Below are 10,382 nucleotides of genomic sequence, written 5' to 3'. Positions count from 1 at the left end.
GAGGAAACCCTCTTTTCCCTGGCTTTATTTTTTGGCTGTATTGGGGCCTCCTCTAAGGAACTCCGGGCCCCCTACCCGCTAGCCCTCAGCGCTTGGCCAACTCCCAGTGGAGCCCAGGCTCGCCCTTCCGAGCCCGGAGGTCCCAAAGGCTCTAGCCCTAGATTTCCCGAACACCTAGACTGGCGTCCCACCTCACCATAGCGACCGCCCACCACGTCTCTAGACGCCTCTGCCCTCCTCGCTCGACTCCGTTGATGTCACTTCCGCCGGAAGTTTCTGCAGTTGGCGCGAAAGTCAGTTCGGGTTCGGCAATTTCCGGGTCTGCGCTTGCTTTGGGCCGGGGGCGCCGCCGGGTGCGGCGGGTGTGCGCCGGGCTGGCGCCCGAGCCCAGCAGCCGTCTTGCCGGCTGCGCGGCCCCACTCTCGCCGCCCGGAGACCCCCAGGCGCCACCGTGGTGAGTGAAGCTTGGAGAGAGGAGTCAGCTCCCTCTCCACCCCGCGGTGCTTTCGGGACGCTGTCTCTGGCCTTTGGGGCCCTGTAACCGGCCCGGGACCGGCGGGTGGAACTTAGACGCCGGAGAGGACATGACTGCTTGCTGGACCAAGAGCCGGGCCTTGCCCCGGGAGCTGGGGAGCAAGCGCTTTTCGGCGGCCTATTACGGAGCATGACTTTGCTCGCTTGTTTTCACGTTTATGTTTAAACGTTTACATTACTGAGGGCTGAACGTACCTCGAGGGCCGCGGATTCCCGCAGGGACCGATTCATTCAGAGGATCTTTAAGCTAAGTACAATTGAATGCGCTTTGGCTTAAGGAATTTAGAGCCCCTGAGCACAGGCCCTTGATTCAATTTAGCGACATTAATTTCGTTATCCGATTTATTTGCAAGGATTGGTGTTGTCATCTTTTTCCTTGACTTTGTCCACATTCCAGTGTTTTCTACAAACCGTAATGATGAATTCAAAGGCAAGGCCAGAATGTTTGTCCTGAGGCATTCTTATCTACGCCGGAAAATAGGTGCTTTAAACATTTAACTTCATATGTAATGTTCTTGTTAACGGTTCCTTTATTTTGACAGTTCAAAAATGTCCAAAAATGACAAAGAACCGTTTTTTGTGAAGTTTTTAAAGTCTTCAGACAATTCCGAATGTTTTTTTAAAGCTCTTGAGGTAAGAATACTTGAAAATGTCTTGTTTGATGCAGTGAATTCCTTTTCTTGTTTTTAGTGGTTTTGATTTATTAGGCCTATTATGTCTTACTCATAATTATTTTATGTTCATAATAGTTTTACTGTAGTCTATATTATTAGATATCTCATTGTTACACATTTTTGAATTGATGTAAACATTATATATTTGGGGTGCTTGAAATCTTTGATGACATTTCTGTTGAAAGTGGTGGACCTGCTGTTCTGAAAATAATTTCTTTTTGTCTACAAACCACAGACCTTTGTTGAAAAAAATGTGAGTCCTGTATTGGTTACACTTTCTTTTTGTTGTTGTTAATTGTTAAAACTATGCTTTGTTATGTACAGTATTGTATCAGAGCAGGTAGGGTTGTGTAGAGCCTTGTTACTCACTGACGTCATCAGTAGCATCACCATGGCCTGAGAGTTGGGCCCTAACTCATACTTAGCAGCTAGAATCTGGTTTTTAACAAGATCCTGTGTTCAGGAATTCCCTTCGTAGCTCAGCGGTTAACAAACCTCACTAGGATCCAGGAGGATGCGGCTTCCTTCCCTGGCCTTGCTCAGTGGGTTAAAGATCCAGCATTACCATGAGCTGTGGTGTAGGTCTTAGACTCTGCGTGGATCCTGTGTTGCTATAGCTGTGGTGAATGCTAGCAGCTTTAGCTCCCATTCCACCTGGGAACTTCCATGTGTCGTGAGTGCAGCCCTAAAAAGCAAAAAAAAAAAAAACCCAAGATCCTGGGTCCGTTAAAGTTTAAAAACCACTGTTGTAGCAGGTTTCTCTTTAAAGTTCATTCATTCAGCAAGTAATTATTGAGTATCCTTCATCTGATGAGTACTGTTCCAGTACTCGGCATGTGTCAGTGATCAGAGCAGACAAAGATCCATAGTTTTTCAGAGTTCTCATTTTAGTCGAGGAGGAAATAGACGTTAATCAGACATATAAATGAAGAAACTATAGTGTGTTAAAGGTGCTAAGTACCGTGGGGAGAGAAATGCAAAACAGGTTAAAGGGTTCTGGAGGATGTTTGTTGGGGGAAAAGGAGAAGGGAAGATAACAATTTATTTTAAATAGAATGTGATCAGGGTAGACTTTATGAAGAAGGTTCTATTTGAGTACACTTGAAGGTGAGATAATGAGCCATATAGATATCTGGGGGAAAAGGTTTCAGGCAGAAAGAATAATCACACACAGGCCCCTGGGAAAGTGTCACGGTGTCTGTTCAGCAATAACGTGGCTGTAGAGTAGTGAGCAAGGGATGGGGGAAGACTGTTTAGGTTTACTTCAGAGAGTAAGAGTAGAAAGGTCAGGAGGGCCTTGTGGGCCATTGTAAGGATTTTGACTTTTATCTTGCAGTGAAACAGAGCCACTGGAGAGTTACACTCTGAAGAGTGACATAATCTGACTTAATTTAAAAAGGATGACGCTAAGTATTTAACATAAGGACTTCAAAATTTATTCTGAAAATACTCTTAAGTGCTTACTGGGAGTCATGATATGTTGGCAAACAAGAAAGAGAATGAAACTTTCATTCTTGTAAAGGAGAGAGACAAAAACTATAGATATATGAATATATAGAGAGATTGATATATATGTGTTATTTTTCTTCATAAAGTACACTAGAGGCACAAGAGTATTTTAAAAAGTATGATCGGGGAATTCCTGTTGTGGCTCAGTGGGTTAAGACTCTGACTAGTATCCATGAGGATATGCATTCAATCCCTGGCCTTGATCAGTAGCTTCAGGATCTGGCATGTCACATGGCATAAGTTGCACATGCAGCTCAGATCCTGTGTTGCTGTGTCTGTGGCTGTAGCCGTGGCTGGCAGCTGTAGCTACAATTAAACCCCTAGCCTGGAGACTTCCATATGCTGCAGGTGCGGCCATAAAGAAAAAGCAAAACAAAAGAAAAGTATGATCAGGAAAGACATCTCTGAGGAGGTGACATTTGAGCAGATGTGGTCGAAGTGAAAGATCAAGTCAGGTGAAGTTCTGGGAGAACAGTATTTCGGTCAGTGCGAACAAGAGCAGAGCATCTAGATGAAGTTATGCTTAGATTGTTCCAGGCCTGGCAAGAAAGCAGGAGTGGCTAAAGAAAGAGTGAGCCAAAGGGATGAGAGGTAGAAGGTAAGTGGAGAGCAGGGGAGAGACAGGCAGAGGCCAGTCTTATAAGTGATTTTAAGAAATGTGGATTTTATTCTGAGTGTAGTGGGAAGCTGTTGGAATTTTTGAACAGAGTGATTTGACCTGATTTGTATTGTTGAAAAGATAACTAGCTGCTCTGTGGAGAATAGATTTAGGGCAAGAGAGGGAGAAGGAACCACTTTGGAGGGATCTAATGAGAGATAGCTTGCAATAGGAAAAAGGATGGATTTGAGATGGATTTTGAAGATGGAATTCATAGGACATAAATAAAGGTGAATAATTTCTGATACATTTTTATTTATTTTTGTTTCAGTCAATAAAAGAGTTCCAATCAGAAGAATATCTTCAGATTATTACAGAAGAGGAGGCATTGAAGATAAAGGAGAATGATAGATCACTTTATATTTGTGACCCTTTTAGTGGTGTTGTCTTTGACCATCTCAAAAAGGTTTGCTTTAACTTTTAGTGTGTTCCTTCAGCAATCTATTTTTTGGTTTGCTTTTGCTTCAGCAGACATAAGTTCTTTACTGACCATGAAATATTTTGCAATTTATGTAATCAGAGAAATTCTTTGGTTTTGGAAATAGTGTTTTTTAAGGCTAATTGTGTTTCAGTAAGCTTTGGTTAATATGTAAGTTCATATTTCAGGGAATTTAACTTCATTTAGTACAAATTAATCCTGTGTTAATGAAGCATTTTATTGATGAAATTCCACTGCACTGTAAACACAGTTTGAATGTAAGATTTATCAGGAAAAAATAATCGAGTAGGAAAAGACCTCAACCTAAAGCTTGGTTACTTACTGTCTTTCCTATGTGCTCCTGAATTTTAGTACTCATATCTTTTTTTTTTTTTTGCCATTTCTCGGGCCTCTCCCACGGCATATGGAGATTCCCAGGCTAGGGGTCAAATCGGAGCTGTAGCCCCCGGCCTATGCCACAGCCACAGCCACAGCAACGCGGGATCCGAGCCGCATCTGCGACCTACACCACAGCTCATGGCAACGCTGGATAGTTAACCCACTGAGCAAGTGCAGGGATCGAACCCTCAACCTCATGGTTCCTAGTCGGATTCATTAACCACTGCGCCACGACAGGAACTCCTTAGTATTCATATCTTTATGGGGTCTGAAAAATGATATGCTAAACAGAAGCATTTTGGGGTTAAGCATTACTAATATACCAATGAGCCATCTTATTTCTTTTTGTTGATTCTAGAGTCTGCTGACTCATTACTTTTTTGGTGTCTGGACAAGAGAGAAGCATTGAAATAAGAGTAAACTGACTATAATTCCATCCAGATTACAAAGAACTTATTCTTGTTTGAAGGAGGAGAAAACATAGAAGAGTAGGTAGATGCAGTACTGTCTGTACAGTGTACAGAAGGTCTGTGCCCACCTTTGCCAAAAGCATTGTTGGTCTTGAAATGACACTGCTTGTCAGGTAGAATCAGCAGCATCAAAAACTCAGTTTTCTTATAACTGACCAAAAAGATAGCAACAATCATTTGCTCTGTGGATATTTAAATCAGTCATGCTTTGGTGACTTTGGCAACAGTAGGCTTTTTAGTCTGGCCCAGGTGTGCTGAATTGAGCAAGACTGTCACCTTTCTCAATTAGCAATGAAAATAAAAGGTTTTTTCTTTTTCTTTTTTTGAGCAACCTGCAGTATCTTAGGAGAAGTCTTTGTGGATCTTCCTTGAAAAGACATCAAGTTGAAGACAAAGTATTTTAAAAAAACAAATACAGAAACTGCCTAGGATTATACTTTTTTGGGGTAACATAATAGGTATTTTAGAGGGACTTTATCTGAGCTCATACTTTTAAACTACTTTATTGGCTGAAAGCTTCATTTGAAAAGTAAATGTAGATATTTACTAATTCTAATGGCATAAGACTGTTAATTCACATCCCCTGTCATTAAGATTGCATTTGTTTTAGAGATTAAAAATTTAATGGCAACTTTGAGTATGGCTTTTAGAGCTTATTTCTTTTGATAGCCTGCATTGTTTGATTTGCTTGTATGTGTGTGTTTTAATGTGGTGTGTGTTTGAGAAATCATATAGTGGTCTTTTTTTTTTTTTTCCTTGTAACAATTTGGTGATTTTTCTGCAGTGGTCATCAACTCCTATAAAGAATTGGTAAATATTACAAAATGTAATCTTAATGTAAGACTGAAGGTCTTTTCCTACTTACTAAACTTTATCTGTTTTTGTAGCTTGGCTGCAGAATTGTTGGTCCTCAAGTGGTCATATTTTGTATGCACCACCAGCGATGTGTCCCAAGAGCGGAGCATCCAGTTTATAACATGGTTATGTCTGATGTAACTGTATCTTGTACAAGCTTGGAAAAAGACAAAAGGGTAGGTGTTGAGGTGTTGAGACAAATATCATGGTCAATATATATATTTCCACACTTAATTTTTCACTGTGTAGGAGATACTTCAAAAGACCTTGCACTTGGTGTTCATGACTTATAGCAAAATCAAGATGATAGTGTATATCTTTTTAAATTTTTTAATAAATTAAGGAGTTCTTGCTGTGGTGCAACATGATCTGTGGCGTGTCTGCAGCACTAAGACGCAGGTTTGGTCCCTGGCCTGGCACAGTGGGTTAACGGATCTGGCGTTGCCACAGCTGCAGCTTGGATCTGATTCCTGGCTCAGGAACTCCATATGCCATGGGGCTGCCACAAAAGAAAAATAAGTGATAAATAAATTGAATACAGTGGAATCTTTTGTTGAAAACTGGCTAGTTGAAGTTTTTTGTTTTGATTTAAAGAGGAAGCTCAGTTTTTTTCTCTGTATAATCAGTGAGTTTGTTTTTGAATCATTTATATTTTTCCATCATAGTTGGTTAATTTTTTTAAAAAAGGCTTCTGAGAGCTATGTATATGTTTTTATATATTACGTGTATAATTTATATTTTTTGAGTATGTGCATGGCGTAAAAATTATTTTTTATTGTAGAAGCAACATAGTTAAATTTATGGAGTTGAAGAAGATAAATGTAGGGAGATAATGTGTATAAAGATAACTATTCTAAAACATATACTTTATATTCCCACAAGTAATTTTGTCATTTAATTTTATGGTGGTGGTGAACATTTGTACATTCAAGCTAACAACAAAAGATGTTTATGGGATATTGTATAAAAAGTGGAAGAGATATAGTTTTCCTCCCTATTAATAAAGTATTTTCTTTTGGGGCTACAGGAAGAAGTTCATAAATATGTACAAATGATGGGTGGACGCGTATACAGAGACCTTAACGTATCAGTAACTCACCTTATTGCAGGAGAAGTTGGTAGCAAAAAATATTTAGTTGCAGCAAACCTAAAAAAACCTATTTTGCTTCCTTCTTGGATAAAAACACTTTGGGAGAAATCACAAGAGAAGTAAGAAAAATATTTAGATATTTTCTAGATTTGAAAAAATGATGCATTCAATCATTTTGGCATATTGTGGGTTTTCATAGGGGAGGTTTTATGATACTCTCTTTGGATTTGTTATTTGGGGACAAAAAAAATTGTTACTCTTCTCTAATAAAAACAAAATATAACCTACAAGCTCTTATCATCAAGTTGATAGGTAGAATGAGCTGTGTACTTAGCATCAGCTGAAAGGTAAGAAAAGCTTTGATAATAGAATTGTTTTCAGCAATAATGTTTGTAAAATAGTTGAGAAAATCATTGTGGCAACCGTAGCTCTTAGGTTGCATTATCCGTCAATACTGTGCCCGTAGTTAAGATGGAGTGTAAGTTTTAGCCACTTTGGTATTTGTATTCCCTCCCAAAAGGTATATGTAAAGAGTTAAATGTAAACATGTAAAAACCTATTTTATGTGACCTGAGCAAGGCATTAGATATAGTTAAGAGAGCAAAAACAGGACAGCATCCCTGCCCTTGTGGAGCTTAGAGCTTATTTCAAAGGGTAGAATAGAGTCTCCTTTAAAATTAGGTTAACAGCCAATAAGTCCAGGTACCACTGTTAGAATTCAGTAGGCATTTTTTCAGTCTTCCTTTCAACACAATCCAGCACATCCTAAACATGTCTTGATGTTGGCAGCCTCATTCCTAGACTGTTTCATCAGCACATCTGCCTAACATGGCAACAGAATAATGATATTTTTGTTGTTATTTTGCTAAAAATCATTGCTTATTATTTGTATAGTATAAAAGAAGAATTAAAAGTATATTTTTCGAGAGGGCAACCAAAGAAACTTTGGCTTTTTAGGTAGAAATTTAGACTTATGGTTTTGGGAAATGCATCACTTTGACCAGCATGGACTTAGAGTTAATGAAATACATATATATATATTTCTTCCCTTTTCCCTTAAAACAGTTCTATTCGAGAGACTCTGTTGGAAATACTAATTTTTATCAGAGACATATTTTGAGCTAGATGAGTGAAGTGTCTTTATCAGTTTCCCTGTTACTAAAAATGATTATAGGAGTTCCCGTAGGGCGCAGCGGAAACGAATACAACTAGAAACCATGAGGTTGAAGGTTCGATCCCTGGCGCCTTGCTCAGTGGGTTAAGGATCTGGTGTGGTGTTGCTGTGAGCTTAGTGTAGGTCGCAGACGCGACTCAGATCTAACATTGCTGTGGCTGTGTAGGCCAGCAGCTGTGGCTCCAATTTAACCCCTAGCCTGGGACCCTCTGTATGCTGCGGATGAGGCCCTAAAAAGCAACAACAAAAAAATCCTAAAAAAATGAGTAAAACATTAGAGATATTCTATTGTTTGTCTTTTCATTGTTGTGGTGATATTGTTTGTCTTGTCATTGTTGTGGTGAAATTTAAACATATTTCATATGTTAATGTTTTTTCCTTTTTATCATTTTTTTTCCCCAGAAAGATAGCTAGGTATACGGATATAAACATGGAAGACTTCAAGTGTCCTATTTTTCTTGGCTGCATAATCTGTGTGACTGGCTTATGTAGCTTAGACAGGAAAGCAGTTCAGCGACTCACAGTTAAGCATGGAGGTCAATACATGGGACAGCTGAAAATGAATGAATGTACACATCTCATTGTGCAAGAACCAAAAGGTAAAACTGTTTTCCAAATGGGCAAATGTAAAGTTGTCCAGGATTTAACATTTTAAGGTCTTTATAGAATGGCTTTTACTTCTGGCATGTCATAAATCTGCTATGATATTTTTGCCCTAAAGTCTTCCAAAAATAGTTCGATAGTTTGGTTTACAATCTGTAGAGGAGTTCCTATGTGCCTCAGAGGATTAAGAACTCCGTGTTGTTATTGCAGGGGCTCAGGTTGCTGCTGTGGCACAGGTTTGATTCCTGGCCCAGGAACTTCTGCATGCCATGGGTGCAGCCAAAAAAAAAGTACAGTCTGTAGAAAAATTACATAACTATCCTAGTGTTTATCAGGTCATTGACTAAATATTAAAAAACAAAAATTTCCAGTGGTGTTTTACCTAAATTTATTATCAGATCTTTTTTTTTTTTTTTTAAGAAGGTCCCCACAGGGAGTTCCCATTGTGGCTCAGTGGTTAACAAATCTGACTAGGAACCATGAGGTTGCGGGTTCGATTCCTGGCCTTACTCAGTGGGTTAAGGATCTGGCGTTGCCGTGAGCTGTGGTGTAGGTTGCAGATGCGGCTCGGATCCCATGTTGCTGTGGCTCTGGTGTAGGCTGGCGGCTACAGCTCCAATTAGACCCCTAACTTGGGAGCCTCCATATGCCACAGGAGCGGCCTAAGAAATGGCAAAAAGACAAAAAAAAAAGAAAGAAAGAAAGAAAGAAAAAGAAGGTCCCTACATGGTTACCAAATACTTAAAAGAGACAGGAAATTTGGTTGCAGAGCAGGAAACTTAATAGATGTTGCTAAATAACATTTCTTTCTGATGATAAATTCTAAAGGCTTGGCTTAGTTTGTAAATGAATGAATCAGCTTTACTGAATGAGCTACAAATTTTAACTTGAAAATACATCTTGCAGAATATGAGACAACTAAAAGAAGAGAAATACATTACTAAGAAGAATTCTTTAAAATTTGCTATAATTTTGGGGTTCTAAAACCTTTATTCTGGAAAATATTTTTTACCAGTACTCTTAAAATGTATAAAAATTAATGAGAGAAGAGCTTTATTAGTGTTTTTATTATCTTTTTATATCTATACTGTGTTTTACTAAACTACCTAAAAGGTAAAATTAGAAAAAAAGGTTAAAATTAATTGGTAATTGTCCTTAAGTGAGCTTTAGGTGTGGCCAATTATGATCTTATGATTATGAGTTAACTTGATAACTGCTCTTAGTTTTCTGAATCTGAAGGCAGTTCATCTCTTAGCTCTCAAGGATGTAAAAAAACCACACACTTTCATGTTATTGTTTACTGCATACTGACCTCAATGTCTCTGTGACATCATTTCAAAATACATTGTGTTAAAGTTTTTTTTAAAGTAGTAAAAAGACACATTTTTAATATGACTTACTTATCTACTTGCCTGTCTGTCCTGGATGTCAAATAGAACCCTCCTCCTATGTCAGAGTAATCCGTTGAAAGTTGGTATTTTTTATATTGCACGTGTTTACAGTTTTCACAATTGTTTTATGCAGCCTTATTAAAACCACATAATTCTGTGAGTTATCCCCGTGTTACAGATTAAGAAACTGGTTCAGGAGTTCTCTTGTGGTGCAGCAAGTTAAGGTTCCAACGTTGTCTCTGCAGCAGCGCAGGTCACTGCTATGGTTCAGGTTTCATCCCTTGTGCTGCAGGCATGGCCAAAAAGGAAAAGAAACTTGTTTAAAGAATTTAAGTGATGGAGGCTATACTCAAACCAAGTCTAATATGGAGTTCCCACTGTGGTGTAGGGGGTTAAGGATCTGGCATTGCCTCTAAGGTGGCATGGGTTCAATCCCCAGCCCCGCACAGTAGGTTCAGAATCTGGCCTTGCCACAGCTGTGGCATAGGTCACAACTGTGGTTCAGAGTCGATCCCTGGCCCAGGAACTTCCACGGGTGTAGCTAAAAACGAAAAAGAAAGTCTAATATTATTTCAGTTACCCCACAGTTGCCTTTGTCTCTATGCAA

The 10,382-nt window shown here is 39.2% G+C and overlaps 1 protein-coding gene across 4 annotated transcripts in view; it reads left to right on the top strand.

The window, feature by feature from the left end:
* The first annotated feature begins 291 nt into the window (after nucleotides 1–291).
* TOPBP1 (DNA topoisomerase II binding protein 1) overlaps nucleotides 292–10,382 on the top strand; it is an 84,443-nt gene continuing 74,352 nt past the window's right edge. For 2 of the 4 annotated variants that reach the window (XM_047782833.1, XM_047782832.1), the window contains exons 1-6: nucleotides 292–454; nucleotides 1,077–1,167; nucleotides 3,647–3,781; nucleotides 5,550–5,693; nucleotides 6,545–6,726; nucleotides 8,184–8,380. In XM_047782833.1, coding sequence (XP_047638789.1) covers nucleotides 1,084–1,167; nucleotides 3,647–3,781; nucleotides 5,550–5,693; nucleotides 6,545–6,726; nucleotides 8,184–8,380 — 742 coding nt within the window. In that variant the 5' untranslated portion in view covers nucleotides 292–454; nucleotides 1,077–1,083. Of the gene's footprint in view, nucleotides 455–1,076; nucleotides 1,168–3,646; nucleotides 3,782–4,990; nucleotides 5,121–5,549; nucleotides 5,694–6,544; nucleotides 6,727–8,183; nucleotides 8,381–10,382 lie in introns of those variants that run through there. The other 2 variants (XM_047782834.1, XM_047782835.1) reach the window with 2 other exon arrangements.

This window comes from Phacochoerus africanus, chromosome 1 (assembly GCF_016906955.1).
Source record: "Phacochoerus africanus isolate WHEZ1 chromosome 1, ROS_Pafr_v1, whole genome shotgun sequence".
In the NCBI taxonomy this organism is placed as follows: Eukaryota; Metazoa; Chordata; class Mammalia; order Artiodactyla; family Suidae; genus Phacochoerus; species Phacochoerus africanus.
This window is presented reverse-complemented; position numbering and strand designations above follow the sequence as displayed.